Source organism: Maylandia zebra, linkage group LG23 (genome assembly GCF_041146795.1).
Source record: "Maylandia zebra isolate NMK-2024a linkage group LG23, Mzebra_GT3a, whole genome shotgun sequence".
Taxonomy (NCBI): domain Eukaryota; kingdom Metazoa; phylum Chordata; class Actinopteri; order Cichliformes; family Cichlidae; genus Maylandia; species Maylandia zebra.
The window spans coordinates 32,407,064-32,423,002 of record NC_135188.1 but is presented as its reverse complement, the minus strand read 5'-3'; the positions used below and the strand labels follow the sequence as shown (position 1 = coordinate 32,423,002).

At 40.5% G+C, this 15,939-nt stretch overlaps 1 protein-coding gene across 6 annotated transcripts in view; it reads left to right on the top strand.

Moving 5' to 3' along the window:
• Positions 1–15,939, top strand: part of LOC101482208 (potassium channel, voltage gated eag related subfamily H, member 7) — a 76,086-nt gene that overhangs the window by 46,323 nt on the left and 13,824 nt on the right. For 5 of the 6 annotated variants that reach the window (XM_076880508.1, XM_076880507.1, XM_004570423.3 and 2 more), the window contains 7 exons: positions 4,500–4,925; positions 10,140–10,371; positions 10,467–10,634; positions 10,934–11,133; positions 13,123–13,375; positions 14,910–15,115; positions 15,656–15,740. In XM_076880508.1, the coding sequence (XP_076736623.1) occupies positions 4,500–4,925; positions 10,140–10,371; positions 10,467–10,634; positions 10,934–11,133; positions 13,123–13,375; positions 14,910–15,115; positions 15,656–15,740 (1,570 nt within the window). The remainder of the gene's footprint in view (positions 1–4,499; positions 4,926–10,139; positions 10,372–10,466; positions 10,635–10,933; positions 11,134–13,122; positions 13,376–14,909; positions 15,116–15,655; positions 15,741–15,939) is intronic. The other variant, XM_004570422.3, reaches the window with a different exon arrangement.

Genomic DNA, 15,939 nt, shown 5'->3' with positions numbered 1-15,939 from the left:
AAGCTTCATACTTCCTAGAATATAACTGTAAAATATACTTTTCCTATCCTATCACTTTCCTTTACAGCTTAGATTGGTAAGCGGGTTTCTGGACACCTGACTTTGACAACCAAGTGACAGAAGATGTCTTGAAAGCAACTTTGAACTCATCAGAGTTTATTTGAAGTTATAATTAAAGCATCTGAACAGATACACTCTCTGTTGGCCTTGGCCACCTCACAGGTACTGCAGCCAGATGGTGGCTTCACCCAGGAAACTGATCAGCTAAAAAGGAAAGCAGACTTGCACCTCACAGGCTGTTTATTACATTTTGAACTTCTCAGTGCACGTGTGGCTAGGGCTGTGCAATATGACCAAAATCTCATACCCCGATATAAGAATTCTATCGTCCCGATAATGATATAAATCACAAAAATGTAACATTTTCTGTAAATTCTGTGAATCTCGGGCAGCTCGACTTGCGGGAAGTGTTTCCAGCTGCGCGCCATGTAGCTGGAGTCGAGTGTTTCAACCGATGCATGAAACTATACATTTTTAGACACAAGTTGTAAAGGCCGCCGTTTTCTTTGTGAGTATTTATTACACGGCGTGCTGCGGGGAAAAGCCTGTTCTAACGTTTGAGTCTAAGGTTTATTTTTTAGCACCTGGCGGCTCTTTTTTAAATTCTCATCCGTAAATAATCTGCTCTTTCACGTGATCCATTTTTTTTGGAAAAGTCTCAACAGGATCTTGAGCTTTACTGTGAAAGGTCGTTGCAAAAGTTTTGCGAGATCCCGAGTTTACAAAAGTCTGTCTTAATTTTTTTTTCTCCCATGTCCCCAGCGGGGCTCCGTAGTTGTTGCTAACCACAACGCATAAAAACATGCGCTTGTCCGTCAGTAGTGTGGTTATATAAAATATAAGAGAAAGAGAGAACTTTAAGAAATTAATATAGCCACTACAGTGACCATCAAAACGATGAAAAAATATTGCCGTAAACAGTTTATTTTGCAACACCACGAAACAAACGATAGTGTAAAATGAAACGATAGACATTTTTATATCGTCATCCGATATATATCGTTATATCGAACAGCCCTACGTGTGGCTCATCCCCATATGAGGCTCAAATGACCGCATCTTAGCAGTTTATACTTCTTGCGGTTATCTGAGGTGGAATCTTGAGTCAAATAACGGTCTATGTACTTCTAAATGATATCTCAGTGTGCACTGTGCAGACCAGAAAAACCAGAAGAGGGGAGAGCTAATGTTTATTTGTGCTTGAGACCGAGACACACACAGAATGTGCTTTCCATTAACCAGCAAGAAAGAGTTCATTTGACCAAGTGCACATGGCTACTGTAACCAGGTTAAATAATTAAGATGGGATCATTAATTTAGAAACAGATGTCTACAACACTTTGATCTAGAACTGTCACTCTGACAAATCAACCAACTTTCTCAGGATTACCAGCAGGTTGTGGGATCATGTGAGCGATCGGGCCACAATCGTCCTTGGTACAGCAAGTGTCAGCTTTTCTCAACATTTATACTCCTTCCTAACAGAAATCATTTTACAAGAATGGGAATCTAAGGTGTTATTTCAAAGTCAACAGTAATTAAACTCTGAGTTAAAACCATCACTTTAAGCATCCAGCTTTAATGAAGTGGCAGCTTGATGAATATTAGAGCGCATTCCCTTTGCCTGTCCTTTGGTTTCTGATCGATTTCAAAGGTTATCCCATATCAGAGGGTAAAAGCGTTTAACCCTCCTCCCAGAGGGATGGGGTTTTTAATAACCAATTCAATTATTAATACCACGCCACATTGTGCTATACGTCATCCTTCTGTTCTCCGGTCCTACCTCCCCAGTTACAATGGTTAGAATAGAGGGGTGACAGGGCACCGATAGAGGAGCAATGAAAAATATGATGAATGCCAAAATAAAGTCACTTAAGGCCCTCCCTTCTTGTTTCATTCTCGTGCTCACTCACATACATCACATCATAATTGTATCTTTGCCTTTGTAGTGCATGCAATTTACCTGCACACCCACCCATCAAACCTACCCCCTCTGCCATAATCAGCAGTGAAAATGAAAATTTGTAGCTATTGAAGTGTTGAACACTTAGATGAATAGCTGTACCCCTGCCTGCACCTATAATTACCTCCAAGTCACTGAGACTCTTATCTGAAAAAAGTCCCATGACGCTGCTTTAATATTCATGTTAAAAGCTATTAGGTTCTGTAGTTTATATGGTGACTGCAATAACAGAGATAATTATGTTGACATTCAGGCTTGCCGGAATGGATTATACCTCCAGTCTTGATGATACATTTTGACATTTATGCATGCTCTTATTTTTCTATATGCAGTTGATGCATCGTCATTTTATTTTGGTTTGATATGTTCAGTTTCTGTTCTTATAAACAATATTCTTACAAATAATAATAATAAAAGGCATCACTCCCTCAACTGAAGCTTCAATTTTAAGAGTTTCTGTAAACAGGCACTGGAGAAGTATTTATTTATTGGAAATCATGCCTAAAGTAATGTGCAAGATGTTCTTGTGGATGACAGATAATGGTGAAGTGCATTACATCTGAATCTATATGATGTACAGCTGCATTATTCACACAGCGATAAGTCTTTTCTTTTGAATTTTACTTGACCTAATCTAAAGAAAATATACATTTTGTTAATTCCACGGCTTTACGTATAAGGGCATTATTAAAAAGGTCCTTATCAGGTCTTACAATTTCAGATTAACAATTGATGACTTATTACATGTTGTCTTTATGATATCAAAGCCAAAATAAAACTAAGTACACCCCATGATTCAGTATCTTGTAGAACCACCTTTAGCAGCAGTTACCTGTTTACATCATTACTTTAGTTCAACGAGGTTTGTGGCCATTTGTTTTCCATGTGCTCTGTAACATTGATGTAGGCTTTAACCTTCATTTAAACATATTCCAGTATTCCTTATCTCATCTTATCCTAAATTATCTTTCATAAAATATGGCATGTCATTGCTAGGATGTTATCACTTACAGTCTAATTTCTTGGCACTCTCCCACAGATGTTGGATAATCAGGAGTTTTGTTTTGTTTTTTTCATGTGGGGTTGACAGATCACATGCACCTTCGTCTGTTTTCTTCTGTTTCTCGTAGCCTGTTTGTCTTTTTCATAGCAAATTTGATTTCAAACTTAATTAAAACTAAACTTTTTTAAAACTTGAGCCACAGTGACTTCTTTAGGATAGTGAAGATATCCCTCCTGTCATCAGAGGCTTCTTCAGTTTTAAAACAACTGATGGAGAGTCCCAGGAAATTAACCCTTAACCCTCAGACCAGAGGTGGGCAACTCCAGGCCTCAAGGGCGTCCTGCAGGTTTTAGATATCACCCTGGATCAACACACCTGAATCAAACAACTAGTTCATTACCAGGCCTCTGGAGAACTTCAAGACATGTTGAGGAGGTCATTTAGCCATTTAAATCAGCTGTGCTTGCTCAAGGACACATCTATAACCTGCAGGACACTGGCCCTCGTGGCCTGGAGTTGCCTACCCCTGCCGTAAACCAACACCTTGGGGGTGGTGCTGAGGGTCAATGACCCACTATTAATCATGCGGGTTATCACATGAACCAAGATGTGAAAAAAGGCGGGGTCATTACCCCCTCCAGAACAAAGGTGTGAAACCGCTAACATTACAAGGCATCACCCGAACCCACCGTCATATGAGCTCTAGAGGTCACCTCGATGGTTTGTCACAGTGGACGTAAATGGCCTCCTTTACTCCAAACCGTCTTTCTTCTCAGTCCAAACTGTGGACATTGTGTACTATAATTTTTAGCACACCGCTTCTTCATTTTAGCTTAATAATTATTCATCTAACTTTATATTTACCTTACTTTAAGAGCTGCTAAGGACAAGTTGATTTTTAATATGTACTGATAGTTATCACCATGACTGTATGCAATTCCACTTACTAGCATGCCCAGCAATGTAAGAGAGCAGACATGCAAACGCTTAGTGTAAATATTTTCAAATTTTCTTGTATTTAACTAAATTTCTCAAAAAACAGAGCATATTTAAGATTGTTAAGTGCATGCAGTTCTTAGATTTGTTGCACCTTCACAAAGTAGAGACTCAAAGTGGCAAATAATAAGTTCTGACTCTTAATCAAAAACAATGCTCATCCTGTATTTCCTGTGATGCAAATCTACTTACAGACTCTTTGAAATGTCCATGTAGTTAAAATTTTAATCCTTTCGCCTGACCCTTCACTCTGAAAATATTGCTGATGGTGTCGTAAAACAGAAATAGAAATTGAAAGCTTCTCCCAGGCACTGCAAAGGCAATCAGTGAAGTCCTCAATAAAAACAAATTTGCAAAGAATCTGCAAGAAAAAGCACCGTATTACACTTTTATTTCCCAAAATGTGTGTGTATTTGAACACAGATAGTGAATGTTAAAGGCAGTAAAATTTTAAAAGTTCTCTTTGTTTTTCACTAGGTTCTTTCTCTGGGTGCCGATGTGCTTCCTGAATACAAACTCCAGACACCACGGATGGATAAGTGGACCATTCTTCACTACAGTCCATTCAAAGCAGTTTGGGACTGGCTGATCCTGCTGCTGGTCATCTACACGGCCATTTTCACCCCCTACTCTGCTGCCTTCCTCCTCAATGACATTGAGGAGCAGAGGAGACGGGAGTGTGGTTATTCCTGCTCGCCCCTCAATGTGGTTGATCTGATAGTTGACATTATGTTTATAGTGGACATCCTTATAAATTTTAGGACGACTTACGTCAACACCAATGAGGAGGTGGTCAGCCACCCAGCCAAGATCGCCATCCACTACTTTAAAGGCTGGTTCCTCATAGACATGGTGGCTGCCATCCCTTTTGACTTGCTCATCTTTGGCTCAGGATCTGATGAGGTGAGGATTTATTTCGTTTATCAGTCAGTTATCAACCAGGCAGAGTTGGAGATGATGACAGTGATGACCGAGTATCTGACTGCCTTTACAAGAAAAGCACTTGAACTCACAGAATAAATCACAACTCACTCTAAAGGTCTTTTAGAACACGAGATAACATTGGTGGGTTCATCCAACCCTATTTGTGTCCTCTCCCAGTCTCCAACCAGGGATCTTTCACCTGTTAGGCAAATGTGTTAACCACTACACATTATGGTCACTAGTATCTCAGTTCATCTTGAGGTGAATGTCGTTCAGGTGATTGAGGTTATTACAGTTCAGCAGTAACAATAGTATGTATGGTCCTTCTTCTTCTTCTTCCCTTTAGGGGTCACCACAGCAGCTCACTGGCTTTCATCTTGCCCTATCCCTAGTATCCTCCTATTTCACACAACCCTCTGCATATCCTTCAATACGTCCATGAATCTGTCTCTCTGATTTCACTCATTTCTTACTTCTTCTACTGACTTTCATTCATCTTCTCTCCAGAGCATACCTTCCTGTTACGTTTCCTCTAGATCCACAAAGACAGTGCAGCTCCTTCTGATCTTCTCCATGCTTCTCCATCAATACTCTCAAAGCAATCATCACGCCTGTTGTGCCTAACCCTAACCCCATCTCAACATAAGCCCATACACATTACACATTGATCGTCGCCCCTCTTCTTAACCTAGCTTCTACAACTCATTCTCATTGCTTCATGACTCATCAGCGTTATCCATCTGTAGTTCTTACATCACCCTCATTCTTGTAAATCGGTAAAAGATTGTATTACATGCTCTAGTTAAACAGTTCGATGCCCCACAAGTATGTTATCTGGACTAGCTGCCTTTATGCTCTTTAACCTGCTCATTTCCTCCTGACTAATCCTCTGCACTTCCAGATTCACGAACTTTCCTCCATCTTCCTCTCCTACTCATTTGCATAATTCAGCAGCTTCTTAAAGTACTCCGTCCATCTCTCAATACACACTCTTCCAATTCAATTCAATTCAATTCAATTTATTTATACAGCTCCAAATCACAACAACAGTCGCCTCAAGGTGTTTTATATTGTAAAGTAGACCCTACCCTACATACTACAGAGAAAAACCCATCAATCATATGAACCCCCTATGAGCAAGCACTTTGGGGACAGTGGGAAGGAAAAACTCCCTTTTAACAGGAAGAAACCTCCAGCAGAACCAGGCTCAGGGAGGAACGGCCATTTGCCGGGGTTGGTTGGGGATAGAGAAGTCCAAAGGGATTTTTGTACTTAATATCCTCTCTGTCCTCTTAGATACAGATCAACTCTTTGTACAGTCACATTTAAATAAGTACAGAACACATTTAAATAAACTTAATCAGTAGATTAATGAGTAGGGGGGGGGGGGGGGGGGGGGGGGGGGTCATTTTTACCTGAAATAGCTTTGTGAAACCTAAATTGAAAAGAACTCTTTTTTTACACCATGAAGCTGCTGAGCATCAGTCCTGCCTTAGTTACCCCTGTGTCATCAGGCTACACTTTGGGCAGTCTTTTTTTTGAGATGTTATCTTGAATGCTTAGACTCCCAAACCAATCTGACACTTCGTTTTCGCATCTGCTTCCCTCCGCTCTCTTTTCATCAGAGACAGACTCTACGGCCCCAGGCCATCCAAATCTTTAAAAAGGTCTGTGCCTGCCCAACAGCTCTGCTTGCAAGTCTGAGGGAGATGGCTTAGCAAACTCCCGCTGCTGAGAACGGGGAGCAGCAGAGGACATAATTACTAGCTTGAGAATATACAAAAAAAATCAGATTAAATGAAACATTTTTTAATTATTTGCACTCCAAAATAAAATTACATACATCAAGGTTCATTTAATATTTAATAGTAAGAAAACATTTTAAAGGAAATACAATATTCCAATCCTTTACTGCCCCAAACACATGCATTTCTCTTGTTTCTAGAGCGGGTCTGATTCCCAGCCCCTTCCTTGCATTTTCAAATCAATCCAGGAGCAAATCTGGCAATGCAGTCCATTGCAATGTGTGAAAATTCCAGGTTCCACGATACGCAAAGCAATACCTTCAAAAACACACATAAAATTAGGATATATCCAGGATTAAGGTGTGTATTAAGAGCAAGGTCCTGATCTGATGTCAGCCTACTGGTTTGCCAAGTCTTTATTTACCATTAGGTGTGTGTTTCTTTGAGGAAGTACATGGCTAGAGGCCACCAGTGAGTGGCGGGCAAGGAAAAAAGAGCAGACAGCTGAGCGACACCACAGCACAACATACGTCCTCATCATACAGCCAAATGACTTGTGCAGTGACAGGATGTGTTCTACTTACACACAGTGTCAGGATGAGGCAAAAAAAAAAAAAATTGTATTTTTACCTCCTCCAATCAAGAGAAGCTGAAAATAACATATCCATGTACATTTTTAGCTCTGGTCTTTAAGGTGTGTTATTTTAGCTCACTGTGCAGAAACAGGAACTATTTTTAGCCCTAATTTCATGCACTTTTGTTGCCTGGAAACCACATCTGACAATGTGTTAAGAGTTTTGTTGGGTCTTTTCTGCTGATTTTATTGGGTGCATATTCCTGGGTGATATCCTGCTTTGATTGGACTTGGCTGCAGGCTGGCACACAAAAGAAAATGATGTGGCTTCGAATTTGCCTGCAGGACTTGTTTCAACTCCTCCATCATTTTCATATCAATGTCCTGTTGTGATAAGATCAGATAGTTTGCATGTTATGTCCACATTCACATGGATATAGTGCCCGCATTTGACACATTTGCAAACTATGGAGGATCCCTGAAAAAAGTGAACCTAAATCACAATTCAAATGTCATTCACCTGAAATTCTGGGCAGACCACTGTAAACCTGGAACAAAGCCAAAATGTCAGGGTGCGTGGGTGGTTACATACATCTCTTCCGTGCCTGGTAGTAAATTTACATAAACACTGTGCTTCCAGTGTGTCTAGCTACTTCATGACAGTTCCACAAAATTGATCATATTACTGTATCTGCCCTCCTGAAAGAGACATTTATGATTACAAATATTAAATTAACCCTTTAAGGTCAAGTGAACAACACAAGCAAATCCTCTTTTCTATAACAGATGTCCTGTGAATATTTTCATGCAAATCAAGTGAGGCGTGTGTAATGGATTGCTTCCCGGCTTCACATTCTGTCTCCATTCAGAGGGTAAATGTGCATTGTTTTCCCCTTGGTTAAAGCAGACTGTACAAAAATGCACTCCAACTCCATTATGCTGTAAAACCTGCAGCAACGGCTGTACTAAACAAAGAGAAAGGAGGCAGATTCGTTGTAACAGGCAGCCCCCTCAGTCTCGCTTGTGCACACAGGAAGGACAGACAGATTTGTACTTGAAATTTTTCTGCAACTGTTCACTCAGACAGTAGACACTATAGTTGTGGATAATATGTTCTCTTTATAGATCACATGAAGAAGGGAAACATTTGGGTGATTATTGGCTTGTTCTGTGCCGTGCAGAGCTCTTGTCGGATAGAAGGAATGTGACCACTTTGAAGACAGAAAGTTATATCACACCCTTGGTTGACTCTTGGGTTTTAAAAGTGGCCAGGGGAGCCTGCAAAGCTACAGTGGCAGATGACCAGAGGGATATTTGGATATTTTCTGGGTATTTTTCATATAGTTTGTTCCTAATGTTAGCTTTAGCTTCACTCTTAGCCCCAAATGCATTCAACTTACTTTAAGATTTTAATCAATTTTACACATCATACAGCATGCACTGTGTCATCTGTGCAGGTCACTCAGAGTCACTTGCATGCTGGATAATTTGAAGCCCATCTGTTTCTATACAAGATTCATTCACTGTTCACTGTGTTGTCACTGAAAGGGAACACTGCAATGACAGATGGCTGTGATTTAGGGGTGAGATTGGAAGAATGGAGGCTCTTTAATGGACCCATCAGAAGCAGCTACAGCACTCTTCCTCAGCATGATGTAGACGCACTCTTTCTCATCAGTCATTTGCTTTCAAAACAAAACAACAAACAACAAGCCCCCTTCTTACTTTTTAGTGCTTTGAATAATCAATGTCGTATTTGCTTTCACCTGCATAGGCAAGCACAGAAGTGACGAAGCACAGTTACTAAGGTTTGTGCTTCTTTAAGGATATTAAGATAATTGCCAGGTGTGATAGGGAGTGGTTGGACCTATTAGCATTTTCTTGTACTGTGTTTACAGATTGCTCCACACTAATAGCCGCTCCACTCTCACGTTACACACTCTGTATTCATTGTGTCAAAAATGGGGACACATTGGCACACTGGCTTTGAGACTTTGATGGAGGTTCCAAGCTGGTGATATTTTTTGTTTTTTTTTAAGCTCATTTTGCCATCATCATATGCAGTTATCGAAAAGGTTTTTTTTTTCATCTGCCAACAGATCAATCACCAAAGCAACCTTCTCTCTTTCATACGCTTTTTTGGCATGCCAGTTAAGAAGCCAGATACTTACTGACATTTTATGATTTGTAGAGCTTGAGGCAGGGAAGTTGTGCTGACACCAAGGGATGCTGAGACCTTGAAAGATCTGTTTATACCAGCACGAATGATCTACTACTGTATGTTGCAAAAAGCTACACCATATGTTTTTGAGTCGGTAATCACTTATAAGCTTAACTAAACAGTGAGTGAACCTAATCACTGATGGACCGATAACCATTAGAGCCCAACTGATTTATTTGCAGACCGATATTATTAGCCATTATTAACTTTTCAAGACTTTCATTTATAACCCCTGATAAATAAAAAGAGATGAGAGAAACTCCTTTTAGCCATGTTTTGAGTGTTGTATAATTTATCAATTTGCAAGTTCCCTGTTCTCAACAGGTAACGCCATAGTTCCCTGTTTCCAACAGGGAACTGGTCCCTGTCGGAGATTAAATAAATAACTAAACATTACAAATCTTAGGAACTCTATTTGTGTTGCGTGAGCCTAAAAGAAAAAAAAAATAGGAAGTTTTAAATAGTAGGATTTTTTTTGAAATCCCTGAATACCTACACATCCCCAGATTTATCACCCAGTAGAATAAGGACATGAGTAAACTACCATCACTCCCTGTATCACATATTTTAGCACATTGTACCATGTACATATCCAAACGTAGAGTATTTAAAACACATAGATTTAAGTGAGCGTGCACTTCTCTGTTTTCCAGACTACCACTCTGATCGGTCTGCTAAAGACGGCCCGTCTCCTACGGCTTGTACGAGTGGCCCGTAAGCTGGACCGTTACTCAGAGTATGGTGCTGCTGTCCTCATGCTGCTCATGTGCATCTTTGCCCTCATTGCACACTGGTTGGCCTGCATCTGGTACGCAATTGGAAATGTGGAGAAGCCTTACCTGGAGCATAAAATTGGCTGGCTGGACAACCTGGGGGTGTCAATAGGTAATGTCTGTTGATGATAGTTCCTTCCCTCAGTTCTCTATTTTAAAGCTGAATTTAAAAGTAGGATAGAAAAATGATTATGTTGCATTTTACAGGGAAAAAATACAACTACAGTGACCCAAGCTCAGGTCCTTCCATCAAAGATAAGTATGTCACAGCACTCTACTTCACCTTCAGCAGTCTGACCAGCGTGGGCTTTGGGAACGTTTCCCCCAACACCAACTCTGAGAAGATCTTTTCCATATGTGTTATGCTCATTGGATGTGAGTGATAACTGAATGACAGCACATACAGACAGTTAGGAAAGACATAAAGCCAAACACTGAAACTAGTACTGTTTTCATTTTACATGAAAGATCCAATGTATTTTTTAAATATAAATAAATGCACTGTTAAAACCTGCTGATATAGCATAATTGGAACATAAAGGATTCACAGTCCACATTCAGGACATCAGTTTGTGCATTTCTGGCAGTAGCAGCAACTCCCAAGGTAGGTGTTATGTATATGAAGAGATGAACCCATCTGTACTCAAAGGTCACCTCTATGGCTTCTCTCCCAGCTCTAATGTACGCCAGCATCTTTGGAAATGTGTCCGCCATCATCCAGAGGTTGTATTCAGGTACAGCCAGGTATCACCTCCAGATGCTGCGGGTCAAAGAATTCATCCGCTTCCACCAGATCCCAAACCCACTGAGGCAGAGGCTGGAGGAGTACTTCCAACACGCTTGGACGTACACTAACGGCATCGACATGAATATGGTACGAGAGGGATGGTGTTTGCACTGGTACGGAACTATAACAAAACTGGGATTGCTGTTGGGTTTTTCTCTCTGCTACTTCTTCTCCCCCTTTTTCAATTTCATTTCTGTGAGTTTGAAGTTTTGAACCCCATTTCTGCTCAGTTTCAACTATCTTGTTCTGAAAAACGCTCTTACCACATCAGTGTGAACCTATCTTGCTATGTCATTGGCATAGTGCAATGCTTTCATTATCCTGTGCAATGTTTAGCCTTAACCAAGTGAATGAAAGCCACTGTTACTGTGTGTGCATACAGTAACTCAGGCTTTTGTCATCATGAACTGTTCATGGTACTTATATAAGTTTGTTTTTTCCATGTCTGCCTCATGTCAAATGGAATGACCCCACCACTCTGGTAAGAGCAGGAGGTACATGTGCTAACACAATGTTTATACGGATGTTCCTCAGTCTTAGAGCTTCACCTAGCTGTGTCTGACATTAGTAGTGTAATGCTTTGTTAGTTTCTCCATGAGACCATCAAATACACCATGTCAAGGTTTTATTAGTGCCCCAGACATGCATGTAATTAATGGACGTGTTCTGTTCATCAGGGTGTTACACAATTTACTGTGCATATATGGACATATAGCTATTTTGTACACAACTGTGGTGAAACCATACCACATATATTTTATCGACTTGTGCATGCCTTTATTAAGGAACACACACGTAATTCTTCATGTTTCTCACAGGCCCCAGTAATCGTCTATCATTGGTAGACTTGCATGTGGCCTGTCTTGAAGTTCCTTTTGCATGAAATCTGTGTATTCAAACACAACCCCATGATATTCATCTGGTACCAGAGAGAGTGAGTGAATCATGCCTGTGAGAGTGGGCACAGCCTCGCTGGGCACTGCCAGGTTTCCCTCCCACTGTGGGAGGCTTGGCTGCACGCTCCGCGGCGGCACCTGCGCTTGCCAAATGTTGTTCAATCTTTCCTTTCCAAATGTACTAATCAGTTTTTGTTGCGAGCAACAAAAAGCATGTCAGAGCCAGAAATCCTGTTCAGGCAACATTTCTTTTGCTGTGCTTGTGTCATTGTCTAAATGACAAAAAGAAGAAATGTCTTTGTGATGTCCAGTGAACTCAAACCTCATTTTCAAGCCTTTCAGTCTATGAAAATGTACACTTATTAATAGTCAGTTCAAGTTGTCCTGGGATTTTTAAGTTTTTTGTCAGTGGTCGCTGGGTTTTTGTTTTTTTTGGGGTTTTTTTTGGGGGGGGGGTTATGTCTTTAAACGGTAAGTGCAAAAATAAGTTTTAATTTTAGTTCAAAAATAATCGCCTCAGGTCACTTTTTACTGTAAGGTAAATACTGTACAATCGAGAGAAAAACCCCAACAGTGTTTTAACCAAACACCTGGTGACTGTGGAAAAGAAAAACTTCCTTTTAACAGAAGTTGAATGTGATGTCACTAGAAATGGTAATTGTAATGGTAAATGTGTAGGAATGCTTCACATTTTATCGGTTCAGTATTTTTTAAATGGTATTTGTTTTTTTATCCTTTAACAACAAACAAAGGGTCAGAGTATTGGAAAAAAAAAATTATGAGCGTTACTGAGGTTAGAATTCTTAGAGGATTCTCATTATGTGAGTACATAAAGAAACAGACAGAAGACTCAAATGTCAAATCTGTGTTTTGACTTTGTGATTTCATTTATCTACAGCTTTACAGTCTCTAAATGTTCTGTTTACCTCTTATTTTAAGCTCCTCAGAGGCTCACTAAAACAGTAAAAAGACATTGCAGACTATTTCTACTGCAGGGTTTTGAGAAGAAGGAAAGAGCACAAGTGGCAACTGTATTAAATTTCTCTGGAAGTCAAGTCAATTCGACCTACTGCTTCACCCCAAACCCAAAGACATAAAATATAAGAAAAAAGAACCATCACATCTTACATAATATACTACCTCAATACGTCTGACCATACACATGTGTTCTTTGACTCAGGTCCTGAAGGGTTTTCCAGAGTGCCTACAGGCGGATATCTGCCTCCACCTCAACAAGAATCTCCTCCAGGGCTGTAAAGCATTTCGCGGAGCCACCAAGGGCTGCCTTCGGGCCTTGGCCATGAGGTTTAAGACGACCCATGCGCCCCCTGGAGACACGCTAGTCCACAGTGGAGATGTACTTACAGCACTCTACTTTGTTTCCCGTGGCTCCATTGAAATCCTAAAGGATGACGTTGTGGTGGCCATCCTGGGTGGGTCTGCATTACTCATCTAAAGATTTACGTTAGATATGAATTGCATTCACATTAACAAACATTAACTTTAAAAGCAGCATGCTTTAAGTTAGTGGTTTTTTCTCTTTTCCATCAACCACCTGCTGATTGTAGGTTTATATAGATGGATGTCAAACTTCTTGTCTTGTCTAAGTTTAACCAAAGAGCCAAAGTATAACATTTTGTTAATAATTGTTTTTGATTGGCTTTCAGCAACAGAAAAAACATTTTTTCTTCAAATCATACTCTCATGTCTGAGGGTTTGATGAATTCTAGTGCTGTTACAGCCAGCATGAGCTTTCACAGTGCAGAAAACCCGCTGACAACAATTCAGCATCCAAGTATGCAAACATCTAAATGTTCTTAATTAGTGAATAACAATTGAATCCAGCTGATGAGCCAGCTCAAAAACACTTTAAAAGGAACCTCAAAAGAGTATGACTGATAGTCCTGTCAGTCCAGTCTGGTCGGACTTGCCTGAGTACACCTCCATCAGTGTAGATGCAGGTGGGCCAGCTAAATGAAGATGGCTCAGTTGTGCTATAATAAGGCTGGGCTGGCAGCTGAGCTCCCTATCGGGTATGTTGTTTTAACTTCAAAGAAAATTCTGATTACTGCTCCCTCACAGGCATGCTCAAGATGAAGGGAGAGGACAGAACACAGTGGGGGGGGGGGGGGGGGGGGGGGGTACATATAGTGGGATGAGGGTAACAGAGAATATGTGTTAATGGAAAAAAAAGGGCACGATTTCTTTCATATAGAGACAAATGACAAAAGAAATGGGGAGGGATGAACGAGTGGGCAGGTTAGAGAGAAGAGAAGAGCAATAGAAAGCAAAGAATGTGAAGTGACAGCGGAAGAAAAGAGAGTAGAGAAATTTTGTGTGGTTGTCAGCGTGGTGTGATGTAGTGCTTGATGACAGAAGCCGCATTCTGCTATCAACAGCTTCCAGATTTAATCACAGCAAATCTCATCTGGTCTCCTTGTTTTTCTCATCTCAGCTGTGGGCAGGTGTAGCCTGCTGAGCCTTTTATACGCTTGTTTTTCATTAAGGGCTCTTTTCACACAGCCAATAAGGTCTAGAGAAAGCACATGACACAATAGGGTTAGGATAAGCAAGGGCCATCACATGTAAGTCAGCACATTCTCTGCGAGGGCAGTAGATCAACACAAAAATAACACAAAATGTAAATAAAATCTCATAAATCCATATTTTAGTCAATATGAAACAAAGTTTTATCGTTATCATTTTAAGAAAAACAGGTGGAGGAACATTTTGCATCTAATTAGCTTAATTTGTAGCTCAGTAACATGTTTGGTTATAAGAAAAGCATCAGAGGGAGAGTTTCTTAGGCAGAGGTTCCCCAGTCTGCAAAACACTGCATCTACAAGTTATATATGCTATATGTTCTCCAGTAACTTTAATTTAATTTCTTCTGCCAAAAATAAATGTCCTTCATAAGCTGAAAGATGACACTTCCTGTGTCAACCTCCCCACTTGTTTCTTCTTTAGGCAAAAATGACATCTTCGGAGAAATGATACACCTGTACGCAAAGCCGGGGAAATCCTGCGCAGACGTGCGGGCGCTAAGTTATTGTGACCTGCAAACCATTCAGAGGGAGGACATTCTGGAGGTGCTGGACATGTATCCAGAATTCGCGGACCACTTCTTCACTAACCTGGAGCTCACGTTTGACCTCCGTGATGAAAATGCAAAGGTAACTTAAATAAGGCTGGCCCCACCGATTATAGCAATATAGGCTTTCATATTCAGTTCTATTTTAAAGAAATTTCTGTAATCGCTCATTTGCTGGAAGACAAGAATGAGAGAGTACTAATCGCTGGACAGAAGACATGATGTGGGAGGTTGTAATAACACGTTAAGTGAGAGAGCAGCATCGTGTGTGTGTGTGTGAATCCAAATGAGCTAGTTTTATCTTTTAAAAAGAGAGCTGGGAGTGCACTTTGTGTTGACCTTTGGTTATTTATTTAGAGAACTGGAAAGCAGAGAGGGACGCAGAGCAGAGGTGACACATGAGAAGAGCGTGCTAGGATTACAACAAAAACAGCAGAGACATGGTGTTCCAACAAGACAGGCAGGAGTTTATATTGCTTAGTTAAGGAAGCTTGTTGTTTTAATACCAACACAATTTTTGTGCTTCTAACATTTTTACTTCTAGAACAACAGAGGCGAGTGACACAGATATGGCACAGACTTTTACGCTGGTTCAGTCTGATCATACATCATCTCTTTATAGGTGACCTACTCACAAGAAACTGATTCTAACATGGATGACTCCAAGTGTCGAAAACGGGTCTCATACAGAAGGAAATCCTCCACAGGTCAGCGTGATGCACAAAAGCACTACTGTTGGTGGTTTTAAATGGGAAACCCTGTTTATTTTGCATCTGGATAACCAGCACACATGCTGTTTACTGTTTACTGTTACCATAGCAGTGCCATTTATTCAGCCAGCTAACACCTCAGACCTGCTGCACCCTCATTTAAATATTCCTCAGAAACATGCTGCCAAAACTGATA